This window comes from Gopherus evgoodei, chromosome 1, assembly GCF_007399415.2.
Source record: "Gopherus evgoodei ecotype Sinaloan lineage chromosome 1, rGopEvg1_v1.p, whole genome shotgun sequence".
Lineage (NCBI taxonomy): Eukaryota > Metazoa > Chordata > Testudines > Testudinidae > Gopherus > Gopherus evgoodei.
Window position 1 is genome coordinate 270,660,571 of NC_044322.1, and position 20,619 is coordinate 270,681,189.

Sequence of the window (20,619 nt, forward strand, 5' to 3'; positions counted from 1 at the left end):
TATGGGTAACTTCTTAGGAATCCTTCCACTCATCCCCCAGGAACCAATTCTGCTCTCTCACAAGTCAGGGAAAATCCCTTCATCTCTCCCAGAATCCATTCCACGTGGGCACAAAAATATTGTTTAGGTTCTGCTCCCTAAAACATCCCATTCAGTCTTTGCTAATTTGATTCCAGTGACACAGTCTCGCCCTCTATGTTCTAACCATCTACTAGCACCAATCTCACCCACCCATCTCCTGACATGAAGAGGAGGCATACAGTTCCCAGCCCCCAAGTAACAGCAGCCTCTGGGCAAAGTAATGGAAACATTTGCCCATCAGCACAACATGTATAAATAGTGTCGGAAATACCGTAAGAGACAGTCATTCTCTCCCGGCCTACACATCAGCTGATGGGGAGAGATAGACCCACGCTGATCACCTTGTCATTTCCACGGGCTTACCCCAGACACGTGACCCATCCTGAAATTCACTGCCATGGCTGCACCATTTCACTCCCGCAAGAGCCTCACATGTGCAGGACAGTATAAGAGGCTTACACCTTCACACCATGAAGATGTAAATTAGAGATGGGCCGAAACTAGGACTGTTTAACAGCCCCACCCCATTCTTTGGGAGATGGACTCCAAAATGCGCAGGCCCAGCCAATGGAAATTTACAAAAACCAAAGCCACACTTGGTTTAGCCCATCTCTGCAAAGGTTGCATGGCAATTATGATGACCCACACAGAAAATGCATATAGGTTAGCATCCTTGCTTCCCAACTGGCAAATACCTTCCCACTTCCACACTCCCCTTGGAAGGGCTCCCAGGCCTTAAAGATGGGTGTGATTGCAGAAGTGGAGGGACCAAAAGGACTGCACTTTACAGCTCAGATCTTTCCGAATCAGATGCAAAGCCAGTGTTTCTAGTGACCTTTCCCCTGACATTGTTGAGAAAGATAGGAGTTCAGGATCAAGTAGTTCCTCCCTTTACAGGCAGTGAGGAATCATCATGCATGCTGCTCTTACAGTGCCTGCCATTAAGCAGTCACTTAAGAGTTTCAGGAGCTTCTGCAGGTTGGTGGAGAGGGGGACAGTGACAGGGCTGTGAATGTGGGTTTGGGTAGGGAAACTCCATCAGGGCGCTGAATGGAGGCAGGAGTGTGTCCTCTGAGGCAGGCGCCATCTTCAGCCTGGTGAGGGAGGTGAGAAATGCCATCACAGTCCCTCCAAAAAAACCTACTGCTGGGGGCCAGCATTTCTGAGTTCTGACATCACCAGACAGTATTAAAGCAGTGCCCAAACACTGTGTGTGTGTGCGAACGCACGCGTGTTGGTGTGCATGTGCATGAATACACTTCTCACAATGCATAGAAATGGGCACATTTCTTTTTTTCCCTCTCTGCCAACATAGATGATATTTCATGTTTAGTGCGTGAGGTGGAAATATACTCACTTGCTCAAACACAACCGCTGAGCAGCCCACAGCACCAACTGCTTCCCTTTTGTGGTCTGGGTAAGAGAAGAAAGAGCCACGAGGCGTAAAGGATACCTCATACCCTGCTTTATGTCCATCCCCTCCCCCGTGCCCACACAGGGAGAGACCAAAATGAGGAAGAGAGAAATGATGCAAAGCAGGAGATGATGTTTTGGGGTGGAGGATTCAAACCGCTTGTTTGTCACCCTCCCACTGGGTATGTTCTGGTGCAGTTGCAGTTATGTGCGGGGGAATATTAGGGGCCTTTTGCCTCCCTCACTCCTTTGTGGAGTCAGATACTGATAAATGACAGTGCAGAGGCCCAAGGATCAGGGAGAATTCCTTTCCCTCGACCACATCTCCCCTGGCAGGAAAAACAGCTCCAGGGTTGGAATGGAAAAGAGAGCTTGGTTTCCATTTGGGGAAATACAAAAGTTGCCTTCATCACATGGGTTCAATGGATCAAACTTGTCACCTGACCCCAGTTCCCATGGCGTGTTTTCTCCTAAGCAATCTGTGTGTGGGGGGGAGGGTGATAGTTGAGGGGGTAATTGCATGGTGTATATATGTGTGGATGTATGTATGCTCCAGGAATAAGATGACATGTTTGCATTAAGATGTCTCTCTGGTGCACAGATGGATATCTCTAACCTAATTTAATAGAACCAGCAAGATGTGCATATGCCTTAACTTGTTGTGTCAGGTCTGAATTCAGACTGTAGGCTTCTCAGGGCAGGGTCTGTGCCTTTACTTGTTTCTGCAAAGTGCCTTGCATACTTTGGGAGTGCTCAGAAATATTATAATAATGTATGTATGATACATGCATGTGTGTATTTACATGCAGATTTGCACAGGTGTGTATTTGTATGATGAATGCTTTGTTGGGGAGGGACTTGCATAGAGGATGGGGTGTTTAATGTATCCATGGATGTGTGTCTTTGCATGAGGCTGTGGGGGAAGGGGAGGCACAATTTGGAGGGCTTCTTAGTTCCCAAGGCATTCTAGCACAGTAATGGGTAACCTCTGCCTTTTCAACCAAGACAGCTTTAGCCAGGCCTCTGCTTCCCTTAGAGCTGCCCGTTGATTCCAGTTCAGAGCTTTTGTGAGTTCAGACAGGGGAGAAAAGAACTACAATGTTTGCCCGTCCACAGCCCAAAGATGCAGCCTCTTTGTGACTTTCCAGGGAAATGAGGGTTCTCCTGACTCTAATGCTCCATTTTCACTGATAAAATATGTCTCCTTTCTTTCCCATTCCCATTCCTGTCAGGCAGTGCTGTAGACAGAGGTGTTGCGTAGTGATCTGAGCATATAATTTCTGTTCCTTACTTTGACCACCTGTAGCCTTAGGTAAATTATTTAGGCCAAAAATTTCAAGCCAGGGTTCCTGAAGTTAGGCACCTAAAATCTTACATAAAATGAGGTGTGGATTTCAGAGGTGTAGCACACCCACATTGATGTCTCTGGTTGTTGTGGCTGAATATCAGACCACTTCTATTTCAATGTCCAAAAGGGTGCTTCATTTTGAGCATCCAAGAGTCTGTCCTTTCCATGCCGCAGTTTCCCCTCTCTAAAATGAGGAACATAAGAATGGCCATACTGAATCAGATCAAAGGTCCATCTATCCCAGTATCTTGTCTTCCAGCAGTGGCTGATCCCTTATGCTTCAGAGGAAATGAACAGAGCAGAGCAATTTATCAAATGATCGATCCTGTTGTCCAGTCCCAGCATCTAGCAGTTAGAGGTTTAGGGACACCGAGAGCATGGAGTTGCATTCCTGATGATCTTGGCTAATAGCCATTGATGGACTTATCCTCCATGAATTTATCTAATTCTTTTTTGAATCCAGTTATACTTTTGACATTAACAGCATCCCCTGGCAATGAGTTCCACAGGTTGACTGTGTGTTGTGTGAAGTAGTTCTTCCTTTTGTTTGTTTTAAACCTGCTGCCTATTAATTTCATTGTGTGCCTCCTGGTTCTTGTGTTATGTGAAGAGATAAATAACACTTTCTTGATCACTTTCTCCACACTGTTCATGATTTTATAGACCTCTATCATATTCCCCTTTAGTCATCCGTTTTTTACTATGAATAGTTCAAATCTTTTTAATCTCTCCTTATATGGAAGCTGTTCCATACCCCTAAGAATTTTTGTTGCCCTTCTCTGTACTTTTCCCAATTCTAATATATCTTTTTTGAGATGGAGTGACCAGAGCGGTGCACAGTATTCAAGGTGTGGGCATACCATGAATTGATATAGGGGCATTTTGATTCTTTCTATCTTATTATCTATCCCTTTCCTAATGGTTCCCAATATTGTTAGCTTTTTTTGACTGCTGCTGCACATTGAGTGGATATTTTCAGAGAACTATCCATGACTCCAAAATCTCTTCTTTGGGTGGTAATTGCTAATTTAGACCCCATCATTTTTATGTATAGTTGGGATTAGGGTTTCCAGTGTGCATTATTTTGCATTTATCAACACAGAATTTCATCTGCCATTTTGTTGCCCAGTCACCCAGTTTTGTGAGACCTCTTTGTAACTCTTTGCAGTCTGCTTTGGACTTAACTATCTTGAGTAATTTTGTATCATCTTAAATTTTGCCACCTCACTGTTTACCCCTTTTCTCAGATAATTTATGAATATGTTGAACAGCACTGGTCCCAGTACAGATCCTTGGGGGACCTCACTATACCTCTCTCCACTGTGAAAGCTGACCATTTATTCCTACCCTTTGTTTCCTATCTTTTAACCAGTTATTGATCCATGAGAGACCTTTCCCTCTTACCGCCTACTTTGCTTAAGAGCCTTTGGTTAGGGACCTTATCAAAGGCTTTCTGAAAGTCCAAGTACTATATCCACTGGATCACCTTTGTTCACATGTTTGTTGATCCCCTCAAAGAATTCTAATAAATTGGTGAGACATGATTTCCCTTTTACAAAAGCCAAGTTGACTCTTCCCCAACATATTGTGTTCATCTATGCATCTAATAATTCTTTTCCTTACTATAGTTTTGACCAATTTGCCTGGAAGTGAAGTTAGGTTTATAGACCTATAATTGCCAGGATCACCTCTGGAGCCTTTTTAAAAATTGGTGAGACCTTAAATATCTGCCAGTCATCTGTTACAGAGGCTAATTTAAGCAACAGGTTACTACATACCACTATTAGTAGCTCTTCAATTTCATATTTTAGTTCCTTCAGAATTCTTGGGTGAATACCATCTGGTCCTGGTGACCTATTAGTGTTTAATGTATCAGCTTATTCCAAAACCTCCTCTATTTACACCTCAATCTGGGACCATTCCTCAGATTCGTGACCTACAAAAATGGCTCAGGTGTGGGAATCTCCCTCACATTCTCTGCAGTGAGGACTGATGCAAAGAATTAATTTAGCTTCTCTGCAAGGGCCTTGTCATCTCTGAATGCTCCTTTAGCACCTATATTGTCCAGTAAACCCCCCACCCCCCCAATTGTTTGGCAGGCTTTCTGCTTCTGGTGTACTTTAAAAAATTTATCTCTCAGTTTGTTTTTTACTAGTTACTCCTCAAATTCTTTTTTGCCTGCCTATACTCTCACACTTGACTTGCCAGAGTTAATGTTCCTGTTTTTCTCAGTGGGATTTCACTTTAAATTATGTCTTTTGGTCTCTTAACGGCCTCGTTTACTCTGGCGTTGAGTCATGGTGACATTTTCTTGGTCCTCTTACTGTTGTTGCTTTAACCTGCACTTAGAGTACCTGACAGAGGGGCTACGGGGGATTAATAGGTTAAGGCTTGCCCCATTCTTTAAAAAAATGTAAAGTGCTATCTAGCTGCTAAGTAAGATGGTTATTACTTTCCCCCGGAGCTGTCCCAGACAGAGCTGTGGCAGCCTGTGGAGGAGTTAGTAGGAGCGTGATATTGATTTACCCTCATTAAAAGGAAAGAAACGGGTGTGGCGAGAACTCCTGCAGTTTGGGAGGGAGAGAAGGCGGACAGAGTTTTGGGCCTAAATCCTGGAATGAATCTGTGCTGGTTTTTCTCAGGCTGATTATCACCCGTGCTGGGGAAGCCCTTCCTCCCTCCCGCTTGGTTGTATTTGGGTTGGCTCCGAGCAATGAGACTGGCACTGTGAGTGACTGCAGCTGTAGAAAGGGTGGGGCCCGAAGTGCCCCCGCCCCTCCCCCCGATAGGTGAGGCACGGGGGTGGGGGGCGTCCCCCGCTGGCACCGCAAGGCAGGAGCGAGCGGAGGTGGGTGAAATCTGCGTGACGACTCACAGGAGCACGGAGAACAAAAGGAGAATTCTTTCCGCGAGCTGGTGGTCAAAACAACCTGCCTTGGCTGCGTCCCAGGTCCCAGCTTTCCAACTCTGCGAGGCTCACCTCCACGTTAACCCTCTCCTGCCTCGCTCCCTTTGCCACTCGCGCCGCCCCTTGGGAATTTTCGGGGGGCTGTGGTTTTTTCACGTTGTGCCTCTTTATACTGGGCTGGGTCCTGCCCTGGGCTCTCTATGGATAACTCTGTTGCTGAAGTACGAGTCCTCTTTACTCGTGCTGTTCCTGTCGCTCCCAGACTAAATTCTTTGCTGTTGCCAGCTCGCTGCAAGGAGGAGCAAACTCATCCAACTTGATTTCTTCAGCCGTTTTTATTTGTAATTACCCCCCTGCAGCTCTGCATTTCCAGCCAACCTGCTGCGGCTCTCCCGCCCTATGTCCTGACCCTCTGGAGACGCACTTTTACTCGTAGGGACACACACCTTGCAGCATGCTGAGGGTCGGACCCAATTCAGTACACTGGTATAAGACAGGTCAGAGTCCCGACAGACAGGCACAATGTGTTTGAAGAAATATCTTGGGGGAGGGAAATAAAACCAGGAAAGCAAAAGAGACGATGTGGGTTCCTTTAAGAACCTTCCCTCCCGCACAAACCTCTTTCTAGTCTGCAAATCGATGCAATCTTCCCTTCCTCTTGGGTGTTTGTTCAGAACTGATAGGAGGATCCCTGCTGCAGCTCCCGGCCCAGAACAGCTGGGGAACACGCTGCTGCAGCCAAGCAACCAAGGCTAGAATTCAGCTGCAAGAACTCAGGGAGCTCCCCACTTCCACTCCGCCTGACCTCCCAGCCTGAGAGAGACATAAATCTTGAACGACACCGGAGCTCTTTCATTCTATCTTTCTCCACCAGCATCCGCCATTGCAGCAGGTACCCCAGGCTGCTTCTTGAACTGCCAGACAGGCTCTTCCCTGTTTAATTCCAGCAGAACCCATCTTGAAGATCCCCACCCGAAGGTTTAAGATGCCATTGGATTACATGCTTTCTCTGGGGAGTGGTGGGAGAAGGTGTTTCCCCCTACAAACAGCTAGCCAGCAGGGCAAGGGCAGCCATGGTGTGCTGCAGAAAGAGTTGCCTAAATAAGGTTTGTTAGTTTTAAAGACCAAAACTCATAAATGCATGAGAAATTGAGAAGCTGCAACTGCTACATTTGGCCAGGATGAATGGCCATCTATGAATCCAGAGTCAAAACTGACCCCTTCTCCACAACTCCCTTTTACCTGTCAGTTCTGCAGCTTAAATGTTGCTTGTTTAACAGTATTTATTTTCCTTTTATTCATTTTCTTGCCTTTTAAAAACTAAAATAAAGAACAATGATAATAACTCACAAATGTACAACTGTTCCCACAGATACGATGAAACTTGACAGAGAAACACCTATAAGGAGTTCTTTCTCACTCTGCTTTGTATACTTTATCCTGGGTCTAAAGTTCACCAGATATTGATTCTCAGTTGTAAAGTAAAATGGTTTGACACTCACCTCAGTGCTGATGAGAGGCAGGTACCAGAGAGACATGAAGATCAATCTGAAATCCATACTGACTCTGAGCCCCAAAAGTTCCAGACACATTGAAGGACAGATTTTAAAAGAAATAATAAATTCCCACGCTTAGGCAAAGAGGTGAGAGAGGCAGGCTCTGCTTACAGTTTGGCTCCAGCCTTGCCTTCTGCACAGAGGGCTCTGCACTTCTTCATTTTCCTCTCCAAGTTATTTTCTCTCATTTCCCACAATCATGGGATGGGGAAGAAAGGGTTAAAAAACAGAGACTTTATTTTTTAAAAAGTAAGTCTTGGTTACTTGTCTGCTCCTTTCTCTGCCTCATCAGCCAGCAGGAATATAGGAGAGGAGTATAAATAAACTAAAAAGGCAGTCCCCTCAAAAATGTGTGCATCCAAAGTCTGTCTGTCTTCCCCCTCTCCACAAGAAATCGTTCAGTATTTCCTTTTATCGGATGGTCCACACACGTATCTTTTTCCTTCTTAATTTTTGTTCTTTAAAAAACAAAAAAGACCCCCACAAAAAGGTAAAAATTATTTGCAATGTTTTCCAAAAAAACCCAGGTCTGAAACAAAGTTTTCCTAAATGTTTATAAATCCGAAAATAAATCTTCTTTCTAAATTTTTTTTGTTGGTTTAATTTTTTTTAATAATGTTTTTCTTCCTCTGGCATATTTTTTTTAAAAAGTTGTTTTAAGTTCAATTGTTTTCTCCTAAATTATCTTCTGGTTTTAGTGTCTTTTCTTTCAAAATGTTGCTGGTAGTTTGGTTGTATGTGAGGTCTGATTTGTTTGGTTTGGTTTTGCAGACAGCTGAGCAAATGTCTTGGCTGGATTCTGTGTGTGTGCTGAGTCGTGATAAGTCTCAGCGGTGCTGCTGCTGCCGCTTCTTATGCTCTGTTGCAACAAGAAAAAAGGTAAAATCAAGTGGGAGGAAAGAGAGTAGCAGGGAGAGAGCTGGTGGGTCTCTATTTTAGTCTGCAAGAAAGAGAATAAAGTGGCACCCTTTCAGCTGTTCTTTTAAAGGAGAAGAGAGAGGGGTGGAGACAGCTAGCAGCAACTCCTTTCTTGGCTGTATATCAAAGACAGAGAAAAAAAATCTAATAAGGTACTGACAATTCAGTACTCGCCAAAATAAAAAAGACCCTCAATAATAAACATAATTTATATTGGTGATGTCCTTATACTCACATAGAAGTGGGGAGAGAAATTCCTTCAGGAGTGAGAGAGATAAGGAGAAAGGCATTCCCAGCAGAGCAGTTGAATTTTTTGGCCCAAGACTAAGACTTTCACTGTTGCAACTCACAGGAGTTTTCCCCTGCCCTGTCATCCTACTTGTTCTGGAGGGAGATATCATTTTAATATATTCAATCTCTTTGTGTGAAGAAGAAAGCCAAAAAAATTCAAACATCGTTACAACAGAATTTGTGTTGCTCTTGGCACTAAAAGGAATTTTGCCGCATGATTATCTCTACATGTAATAAACATCTGAAGGGAAATTAGGCAAGGAGGTATTTGCTGGGGGATGCAAGAGGGTTAGTTAACAGATGAATTCAAGATAAAGCCATATCATGACCTCATAAACTCATGCCTTCTTGTAAGCTCACATGTTCTCTTCATGAACAAAATGACAGACAACACACACACATACAAATCACACGTGCTTTCTCACACACTTATGTACTCTTTCAAAGACATACCCACCCATGCTCTCTCCTACACACAGCCTTATACACTCACACACACAAACTGCATGCTCTTTAACACTCTCACTCTTGACATATGCACAACCATATGCATACTCTGTCAGACTAATGCAGTCAGAGATACTCACAGGCACTCTCTCATGCTATCAACACAATTAGACACCCATAATCACATACTCATGCATTCTGACAGACACATCCACATGCTCTCCTCTCTCACATGCACAAACACACACATTTGGAGCTAAGGTGCTTGCTCTTGTGATTTCTCTGATAGAGAATTTCAGCTTCATACCCCAGGGGGTCCCAAGGCACTGTGCACAGCAGAGAGAGAGATCCTGATGGCACAGCGACAGCCTAGGCAAAGACCCCAACCATTCTCTGGTCAGCAATGGTATGAATGTAGCAGCAGCTATTAAAACCCCATTCACTGAGGGAAAGGATGCTGGTTAAGATGCTGGAGTTACTCTTCTAGAAGTGCCCTTTGATCTTTAACTTCTCCATGATCAGCAACCATAAGAGATGGGCAGAAGGGTGTCCAGTGTAATGTCTCCTCTGCAATGTGAGGCCCTGGACATCACAACTCTTCCCAGCTTAGCTATTCATACCTAAAGGGCCTGACTTTCAGCTCATATTCTCTGGTGTAAATCAGGAACCTGTGGAGTACCTGATTGCAGAATCAGATTCTCCGTATCTATGTCTCCTATAACAATACAGCAATCCCCTCTGCTCCCTACTTCCAAGAGAAATGTAACCTAACTCACAAAAGCTTAATATGCACATAGAAAGGCTGGGCAAAGCTAAGTGCTGTGACTTAGCAAGGTACATGGGCCGCCTTCATCCTAAACTAGGAAGCAAGAGGCCAGATTCTGTGCTGGTGTAAAGTCATCAGAGCTATGACAGTTTACACCAGCTGAGGATCCAACCCATGGCACACAGGTGCAGGAGGAAAGGCTTGGGATGGAAGGGTGTTGAATCAGACCCGAGCCTAACTCCAGAACTGAAGCATGGGAAGGCAGTCTCACATATACCCCTCTGGCATAGTGCCACCTCCCCAATATATCACAGATCTTAAGGTAGCTTTCTCTTAGATCTTCTAGTCACACTCCCCACTAACACCATTAGTGTTACTGCTCCCTTCATTCTTTAGGCCAGTGTTCTCCAAAGTGGGGTGCGGAAGAGGATCCTTGGGGGGCATGGCAGGAGGAGTGCCTTTTTTTTTTTTTGCTTTGGCAAAAATGGTAGAGCTGAGGCAGCACGGGGTGCATGCTCAAAATGTTTTACTGATAGGGGTGCAAGATCAAAAAAGTTTGGAGACCACTGCTCTAGGCATGGTCCACTGACCATCCTAGCTGGGTCCACATCACATCAATCATCACACATATGAACATACAGGGTCAGATCCTCAGCTAGTGTAAATGGGCATACCTGAACTGATTTCAGTAGAGCTACTATGATTTATTTCAGCCAAGATTATGGCCCATAGACCCCACTCTCTGTGTCGTCTCACCCAGGACTGGACCAGTGTGGGCGTGGGAGCTGAGCACTTTACGTACATCAGTCAAAGCGAGTGGGGCTAAGGATTAAGCTAGCAGGAAGTGCTGCATCTTTTCTTTGAGACATAAGACATTAGGAAATGTTGTATGACTCTAGGGTCTGCCTTTGGGGTCCTGATTTTTCTACAACCAGCTACATTACGTGTAAGGTTGGATGGAAATAAAGTTATTTATTTTGATGTGGATGATGCTGGGGAATTTTTAGAAGCTCAGCAGCAGTGAAAAGCTAAATCCCAATTGAATCTTTAAACGACAAGGAAGAGGATGTTTGGAAGTTGACTAATCATCCACCTGTACCCTGGCTGAAAATAGAACTAAATAATATTCAGAGTTGCTTGGATTTCAGAGGCTATTTATTTGTCTTTTCTGTTTTTAACACAGGGACAGATTTTTCTCTTGTGAAAAAATCTTAAAGGTACTGGGCCAAATTCAGATTTAGGCAGATGCAACTCCACTGAGCCCAGTACCAATTCACTGGGGCTGCCCCTGCTTACCCCAGCTCAACTTGGCTAGTTCTCTGTTCTCTTTATTTCAGTGCTTTTACGAAATAGGATTGCTGCTCACCTCATTATTTCCAGAATCGTCACCTTTCTAAGGAGGCGATCGCACCTTCTATAAGGACTGCCATGAGACATTCATTGGACTCCAAAGCACTTTGGAGGCCAGTGTCAATGTCATTATGTTGTTATGTCACATCACAACAGTTAGACACTGCATTGTCATTTGCATATTGCAGTGGGATGAGGTTTAGATGCAATGGGATGATGTTGAGCCAAAATGTCATTATATGTCATCATGACTTGACGAGGCAATGTCACAACCTAGTGATGGCTGAGCAGATCCCATCAAACAAGCCACAAACATGACAGCCCTACACAATCCCTCCATGTTCGATAGCCTGGAGTATTAATTATGAAGTTTTTTTATTAGAAATTTCCTCCCCTCTTTGAACAATGAAGAATTGCGTTCATCGTGCCCCAATCATTTATTTGTTATTGGGAATTGGTTTAACATACACGTAAAAGTCCTAAAACAATGTAGATTCCCTAGCATATAAACAGCTTCTGTCCCATCAGCTCAAATGTTGGCAAAAAAATCTCGGCTGGCCACAGATCACATATGCAACATGTGAGTGTTAACAACCTTTTTTTGAGGATTTTGTAGGGATAGGAAACAAAACTGAGTTTATAGTGGGAAGCAAGACGCAGACTGAATTTTGGACACATCTCAGCCTCTCCATGATGAATGCTATTTAAAATTAATCAATAGAAAAAAATAGGAGGTCTGAAAGTCAGGGTCTAAAGTGTCTCAGTATAGCTGAGTGGATCTCTTCGGACTGGAATAGCAGGTGATACTGCAGAGCAGGACTGAGATACATTGGCTAAATTGTATGGGAGCCCGGAACAGGAAAACAGAGGGTGCTGCTGCTGCTGAGGATTAGGGTGTATTAGCAGCAGAGGGTGCTGCAGGGTAGTGCATTGGCAGAACTGTGGGAGGAGGGCAGACTCGGGGGTGGAAGAGCATAAATGGTATAAGTAAGATTGAGATCCATTAGCAAAGCTTCGGTGGGGTTCCCAGGGACAGAAATAGCAGGAGATAATTTACCATTATTGCACCCAGATAAATTCATCCCTTGTGTAACTCCATACTTCAGTGAAGTCACAGCTAAAGATGAATTCAGCCACTTAAATCTTGCTCTCTGACTAGCACGCACCAGGGGGCAGTTCTGATTTCACATCAGTGGTACTCTGTTAGCTTCAGTGGACTTACTCCAGGTTTACCCAGTATAAGTATGATCAGAAAAAGACTACAGTTGTGTCACCTACACAGCCATTTGTCATTTGCCCCAGAACATTCCATGGGAGTTGCACCCACTTCTTGAAGGTCAAACTTAGCCCTAAAGGAGTCAGAAAGGAGGCAAGGGAAAGAGGGAAGGAAGGAAGGAGGCAGAGACGGGGTGGGGAACATTGCTTAGAGCAGGTGTCGGCAACCTTTCAGAAGTGCTATGCCGAATCTTCATTCATTCACTCTAATTTAAGGTTTTGCGTGCCAATAATACATTTTAACGTTTTTAGAAGGTCTCTTTCTATAAGTCTATAATATATAACTAAACTACTGTTGTATGTAAAGTAAATATGTTTTTTTAAAATGTTTAAAAAGCTTCATTTAAAATTAAATTAAAATGCAGAGCCCCCCGGACTGGTGGCCAGGACCCAGACAGCGTGAGTGCCACTGAAAATCAGCTTGTGTGCCGCCTTCGGCACCCATGCCATAGATTGCCTACCCCTGGCTTAGAGAAAGAAAAAGTTACAGCTGTTTAGGGTTTGCATATTCTGTCTCTGTGTTGAACTGGAAGGATTACAGGGCCTCTAGGCTCTAACTGCTTTTCAGGTGTTAAATAAAACCTTGGCAGAACAACTACATGACAGAGAGATGCCACCTGGGGAGTTAGTGTTTGGTGTGAGCTGCCAGGACCTCCCAGGGAGTCCCCACTTCCACTGTCACTCACCTGAGCCAGGATTTCCTCTGCCCCTCATGGTGAGCTAGTAAATCTCTCTCACTCTCCTTAAGGGATCCCTGGTAGTGACTGAATGAAAGAAGAGGTTGGGGAAGGGGACACCATAGGCTAGACCCATGGGACCTTACACAGTTGTTGATACAGAAGGGTTGGGAAAGGGGCTGTTATAATGGTGACTGGCAGTACTCACCCACACACACACCTGGGGGGTGAGGGAAGGATGGGCAACCTCTTTGTCTCTCTGTGGGTGTATGAATGAGAGAGAGAGATACAAAGAGAGGATAAGATACAGCAGAGTGGGAGGATTGATGTATACCTCAAACCTACCTGTATGCATGTATTTTAATGTGCGAGAGTGAGAGAATGCACCTCTCTCAGTGCGTACATACCCTGCTCTCCCCCACAAGTTTAGAGCAAAGGGTAGCTATCTCCTTACTCTGGCAAAATTTTACTATGTGTATGTATCTCCTCCCAACCCCACTCCCCATCTCTTTCCTGTTTTGATGGAAGGAAAAAATGTTCTGCTTTCCTTCTTTATTTTTCCAGACTGGTGACTAGCATTGGAAAGGAATTTCTCTCCCCCAATATAATAAATAGTAATAATATATATATATATATGACATACATCAGAGCTCATCCTGTTGTTTTTGGATATTAATATATTGCTTTTGTTTCCTAATTGGGTGGGGCTCACCCCCCCCTCCAAACAGCCATCCCCTCAGTTCCCCTCCACTCACCGTCCTCATGTCCTTCGTCCATCCAGCAGCAGAGGCAGAGAAAAGGAAGCCTGCTGAACAAGAGCAAGGGTAAAAATAGCCCCGGCAGTTACTCAGCTCCTGAGAACATGATAACATGACTCATGATGTGAAGTAAAAATGAGGAGCGAAAAACAAAAGTGATCATTTCTTCTCCCCCTCCCCCCCCGCATTATTATTTTTCATGACTAAAGAGAAAACTAAATATCAATTGTATCCCTTTTATGCCAGTGGAGTCTCTTTTATGCCTGGTTAATAGTCCTGGAGGCTGAGGGCCAAAATCATCTATAGTGTAACTCCAGTGAAGCCACTCACGTTACACCTGAGATGAATGTGACCCAGAGGGTGAGTTCCTGCTCTCATTCAGATTTTACACTGCCGTAACTAACTCCACTGACATCAGTTCTGGTTTCTACCTGTGTGAGGGAGGTTGGAATCAGTCCTTCCAGGCCTGACCTTGTTTGCGTCCATTTCAATCTGCAGTAACTCCACTGACTCCAAAGGAGCTAGGGTCAAATCTTGATCCCATTTAAAATAATGAAAGAAGCTCCCTGGGACTTTACTGGGACCAGGATTTGGCCCTGCCTTCAGCTTTACAGTGGTGTAGCTGAGCTCAGTATGCCACACTGAAGTCCTGTTTACCAGCAGCAGAAGTGACAGTGCTAGCTGTGCCCATGCTCTGTTCCCTGCCTGTGTGACTTGAACCCACTCTCAAGGAAACACCTCTAGCCCCTGAGAGGGCAGTGGGTTAATTTCCACAGCCCATTCAATACTTGGCCCCTCTGCTGAGTCTGCTGACAAGAGGCCCAGTTAGCATCAGCTGGGTTGGCAGTAGTTTTGTGCCTGCTGCCCTCTGTTCCCACAGAGTGCTTTATTCTGCCTGAGTTTTGTACACTCTGCTTCCTTCCCAAGCCTGAAGAAGAGCTCTGTGTCGCTTGAAAGCTTGTACCTTCTGCCAACAGAAGCTGGTCCTGTAATAGATATTACCTCACTTTCCTTGTCTCTCTCATATCCCGGGATCAACGGGGATGCTTCAAACAACATAAATTCTGTACACACATAACCTGGACTGAGATCCCCAAGGGTAAAGTGTGTGATACAGCAAGATATGGCACAATGCAGGATAGTGGGGGCACTTGATATCTATCTTGCAGGGTATGTAATGAGGAGAGAGTTTAAAAATAGACTCAGAGCTGAAATGCAGGAAAGAGAGAGATGGTTATGTTGAGAAATTGGTATATGTGTCCTACATACCTATGGTCTGATTCTCCAGCGTCTTGCACTTTGTATAATTATTTGCATCTGATCAGATTTCTCCACTCACTTGTACCAGGCAAAGTGCAAGGCATTGGAGAAGCAGGCCCACGGTGAACAGAATCTCACCAGCTTGATACTATCAGTTAGTTTACCTCAGGAGCATGATAAGAGGGAAGAATGTCAATGAAATAGCAAGCTTTACACAGCAGCATATCTGGGGCTGCACCCAGTGTCCATTCCAGGGACACAGGAATCCAGCTCAGATTCCCTTCCCATCCCCCAAGGGCTGCACCCAGAATCTGTTCCAGGGGTACAGGAATCCAGCTCAGGTTCTTCCCCACTTCCTAAGGGGGCTGCACCTAGAGTCCCTTGTAGGATGAATATATTATTTTCGTTACAGTTCTGTCCCACTCTTAGGAGCAGGAATAAATGGGCAGCCCCAGATTTCTCTGCCCCCGCCCATCCCCACTCTGGTAACGTCCACACACCATTCTGCATACGTTCCTACATTGAATCCCTGACTGCGTTTATCCCCTGCCCCTAGAAGGTAACAATAATCCGTGCACACACCCCACACACACACCTACAACTGACTTTGTCTGGTATGAGTCACTGTCCAAGGACAAAGTACAGAAGTGTTCCAGGTCCAAACCTCCCCCCGCAATGGTTACCCTAATACCCTGTGACAGCATCACTAATACAAAGCCTCCCACCTACCCAACCCAGGACTCTTTGACTGACAAACCCCCAGAAAGCACATTTGACTGGCCTAATATGCCCCTCCTCCACCCCTGGTGTGCCCAGACAAAGTGGCATCTCTTAGGACAAAGCTTTTTGAATAGATTGCCTGCCCTCTGCCCTCTCCCAAACAATGAGAAATCAAGGAATATTGTCCTCAGCTGAATAAAAAGATCTAAATATAGAGTGTCTGATGTATTCTTGGTTTCCTGCCCATGACTCCCCTCCCGTCCCCTCCTCCCCCGCTTCCCTCCTCACTGCTTCTCGCTCACTCATGCTAATCACACACCAGGACAGAGGGTTTCAGACTGGGTGAGATCACCACAAAGACCCCCTTTCCCCAGTGATGAGACAGAGGGGATTTCCAAGGTTGATTATGTCCCCTCCTGTTTCTGTGGCATGCGGGGAAATGTCAGGAGCCACCACTATTGGCCATCAGGAGGTACATAGCTCTGTTAGGTATGTATTGGAGAGAGAGAACCTTTCTCTTCAAGGTTGCCATTTCCTCCTCCACTCACTACTGCTCTGGTCCTGGGCCACCCCCACAGCTCTGCCAGGGTTCCTCATCCTGTATACAGCAATCTCTTGTACTCCAGACCCCGGCGCCTCTGCATGCTTACCTGCAGCAACCCCTGCTATTCTAAGACTAGGAGCCCTATACTTAGCTGCACTCACATCACATCAGTTTTAGTTCTCCCACTCCTTCTAGTCTTTGAAAAAGAAGTGGCTGATATGAGAAGAACATACAGTATCTCAGAACAAGCAAGCAAGTGGTCGCAGAAGAACTGGGGAAGGGTACCAAGTGATTTGCTGCCCATGTTTTAACCAGAGACTCCCACCAACATTTTCTCCTTTAGCTTGTGATAACCGGGGTGTATGTCAGTGTCTGGAGGATCTATTCATTTGTTTCCTATTTAAACAAAAATGCTTTCCCATAACCACAACCAAGGAGGAGCCAACACCTCTGCAAACAAACTTGTCTGAAGTGCACATGCAAGAAATGTTAATCTTTGGTTCTGAAAAAACAGAGGCAGTGCATTGATAGTATTGCTTGGTGTCATTTGAAACGAGGGTGCAGGAGAATCAGCTATATCTTTCCTAGGAGATGTTTTTGAACATACCTGATGCTTGGAGCAGTCTGGGGCATGCCAGTGCGTTTGTTCTGCAGAAATATTTGTGTAAGCCCCTGGGACAAAGTCCAGCTCTGGCAGTGGCAGCAGTATCCAGGGAGCGGGTAAGCTCCATTAGATGCAGGGTGATCTCTTCAACTCCCCCTTTGCTTTGGCCAAATTTAACAAGAGCCCCCTCTAGCATATCACTGGTTTCTGTCCCCTTTTCCGATTTCCTTTCTAGTGTGGTAAGCAGGTGCAGAATGGCTTTGAATCCAGTTAGACCCTCCTACGCCTCGTGCTCTTTCTGTGGCTGTATAATCTGGCAGGGGGTGTTCTTGTTTTTTCTTTTTGCCAAGAATCCGGGGGCAGGCTCTTTAGAATGTTGCTTTTGTTTGCAAAGGCTGGTGTGCCATATGCAGCAGAGGCATTGGGGGAAAGCACGGGATCCCCAAAAGGAGCTGCAGAAGAGGGAGCAGGATAGTAGCAACTATAGTCTGAGACACAGGGGGAAAAGAACCTAACTAGGTTGTGCAGGGGGTTGGGAATGATAAATGGGACATGGGGGACTGGATGCTTAGCGGATCAGAGTGGGAACCTGGCACTTTTTACTCCTAGATTATGAGTTCAATTCCCATCCCAGGCTGGGAGGATTGGATGACTCAGGGAATCAGAGATAGCAAATGGAAATGTTCACCTCTGAGTCTCCAAATCTGTGCATAGCTGCTAGAAGGCATCAGATCACTGAGTGTACGGTGGAGGGGGGAAACTAGCAACCAGGGCTACCAGAGACAAAGCCTCCTAAAATAAATTAAATTGACATCATTAGCTATTTGCATGGCAGGACATCCCCAATTCTCTAGAGTGTAGGACCTACCATCTCACACCAGCAGGGTGCACCATCTGGGTCTCGGATATTCACTCATTGAGCAGCCAGAGGGGGGAGATTTGAAAGCCAAGCCACACCTGAGCAACAAACAGTTGGATTAGCTAACGTTTCCCAATCTCATCTACCTCTCCCTAGAAGGAGAGAGGGAGAGAGAGAGAGAGGCTGCCTCCACCCCTGCAGCCTATGCCAAGTAATCTTTATTTTTAAATTCACAAACAATGACCTAGCAGCTGCTCCAAGACTGGCTTTTCTATAACTGGGTGGAAATTATATATATATATATTAATTAGCTCATTTGAGCTAAATTTCCCATCCCACCATTCAACATTAAGGACAGATGCCAAAATTACCCCAATCCCTTTTCCCCATCACCAGCCAGCAATTAGAAGATTTCAGAGGTCCAATTTTCCCATTCCTTCACCTTGTTCTGTCCCCTCCTCATTATTTGCATAATGTATATTTGGTTGTCAATTTAAAACACTATTGTTTATTATTACGCATATGGTGCCAGTGTGCTTGGCAACTCACAGGCAAAATGAAAAGACAAGGGGCCAAGTGCTGTTATAATTGAAGCCTGTGGTAAAGATCGTGTTGTTTTCAATTTAGCCAGTCAAAATTTGCAGGGAAAAACAAATCACAAAAAAAATTAAATTCTTTTTGCAAAAGTTTTGAATTAAAAAAACAATCAACCATTCTATTTGCTAGTAAAAAGCTGCCACAAACTTTCACAACAAAATCTCCAAAAAGTTTGCCAAGAATTTTCAACCAGATCAGGCCTTCACCAGGACCAGAATTTGGCACATAGTCCCTTCCTTGAGTAGCTAACAGACAATTTCCAGAAACTAGAGCTTCCCTACATACTGGATCAAATGCATCTCTGATGTAACTCTTGATGCCATCACCAAGCGTTTTGTGGCCCAGGACCATACAGGATATATCGACGCTACTGAGAAAAACCCACGACAGTGAGTCAGTCTCAGGGCCTGCATCAGTTGACTTGGGCTCATGGGCTAAACTAGCAGTCTAGATGTCCCCACATAGTCCAAGGCCTGTGCTCCAAGACCTTCCTCCCTCATTGGGTTTCAAAGCCTAGGCTCCATCCCGAGCAGGAACATCTACATTGCTATTTTTAGCCCTGCAGCCGAAGCCCTGTGAGCCAGAGTCAATTGACTCAGGGCCACAGCTTTTTACTTTGCCTTGTAGACATACCCACAGCTACCTAAAACGAGCAGATTGCTTGTGGGATACATCCTGTATTCTTGATGGTTTGATTAAAATTGGTAAATAAAAGGCTCTGCAATTGCAATGTCTTTTGCTTTTGCTATTTTGTTTCATTGTGATGACTCCTTAGAAGCATTAGCTTGCTTTTCCTAGCCCATTATTTTTAACTCTAAGTGAACTAGATGTGGCTGAAAGGTGACTGACTGACCGTCCTCGGCCCTAAGGATGGGATGCTCAAAAGTGATTAAAGGAACACAAGTCCCTCTTCTGTTCCTAGAGCACTTTGGCACTTTTGAAAATCCTGCCTTCCAGCTTCTTGTGTATCCCAAAGCAATTACAGCACAGGCAGCAGTAGAGAAAGCTTGTCACATTTTGCCTCCTCTATGACCTGGAGGGACCACCTGTAAGTGACAGATGTGAGAGGAAGAAAGGCATCAGAACAACCTTTTCACCATTTTTTCTTGGTCTTCCTTCCTGGTTTCTGAGTCTCACTCGACTGGACATGTTTTCTGCCTGAAAATAATGATCATTCTTCATAGACTCATTTACCTTTGGAGTCTGAACTTCACTCCAAGCAAGGCTAAGGGTTCCCTGCATTGCCCCAGTCTCATTCTGTGTGTGTGTGTGTGTGTGTGTGTGTGTGTGTGTGTGTGTGTGTGTGTGTGTGTGTGTGTGTGTGTGTGTGTGTGTTTTGGAGGTGGTGTGGTCATTTGGGAATTGTTTGATTACCTTGTTTATCTTCTCTAATGTTTGGTAGCCACAATAGAAGGTCAAATTGTACGTAAAGCCCCAGCTCCTGCCTCAGCTACAGGACAAGTGTGAATAGGTCACACTTATCTCAAGAAAACACAGTTCCAGTCACAGCAAGACCCCTGAATCCTGTTGTCAACCTGTCCAGCCTTCCTTTCTCCTTCACCCCCGCTCAAGTCTCTCTTAGGTCATTCTGCCCTGCGGTAGTACCAGCCACACTGTCAAGGCTGTTGGAATGTCAGCAATGCCAGCAGGGCAAATAACTTTCTGGTGACAATAGACCCCCCCTCCTTCACTTCTGCTGTTTTCACTGAGTGTGGGACCTGCCACTCAGGGACTGTGGTTAGGTTTGGTTCCAAAATGCCCTGAGCAAAATTCCTCTTTCACCCCCCCAGGTAGCTTCTTGGCACAAGATCTGTTGAGTGGCTGGTCAGGTGAGGTGTGTGTGTGTGTGCGCACGCGCATGCACACCAATTATTGTTTATGTCTGTCTGTGATTGAGTCTTTCTGTTTTCATGCATGTTAGTAAGAATTTGAGTATCCTGACATATATGTGAGGCTATGTCTTTATATGAGTCCACACATGAATGCAAGTGAGTCTGTGTACATGTGTGTGTGATTATATAAGCATGTCTGTGTGCATGTGAGATTCTAGAGACAAAATGGGTAAAGTAATATCTTTTAATGGACCAACTTCTCGTGGTGAGAGAGACAAAGTCTCGAGCTTACACAGAGCTCTTCGTCAGGTCTGGAAAATGTACTGAGAGATTCTAGACACAGGTATGTCTAGGTATATGAATATATATATATATATATATATATATATATATATATATATATATATATGCATGT

General features: G+C 44.8%; 1 protein-coding gene across 1 annotated transcript in view; it reads right to left on the reverse strand.

The window, feature by feature from the left end:
• PDGFB (platelet derived growth factor subunit B) overlaps positions 1-13,855 on the reverse strand; it is a 29,256-nt gene extending 15,401 nt beyond the window's left edge. The window contains exons 1-2 of the mRNA XM_030546545.1: positions 13,786-13,855; positions 7,253-8,165 (exon numbers count right to left, since the gene is read on the reverse strand). Coding sequence (XP_030402405.1) covers positions 7,253-7,342 — 90 coding nt within the window. The 5' untranslated portion in view covers positions 7,343-8,165; positions 13,786-13,855. The remainder of the gene's footprint in view (positions 1-7,252; positions 8,166-13,785) is intronic.
• Between the last annotated feature and the right edge of the window lie 6,764 nt (positions 13,856-20,619).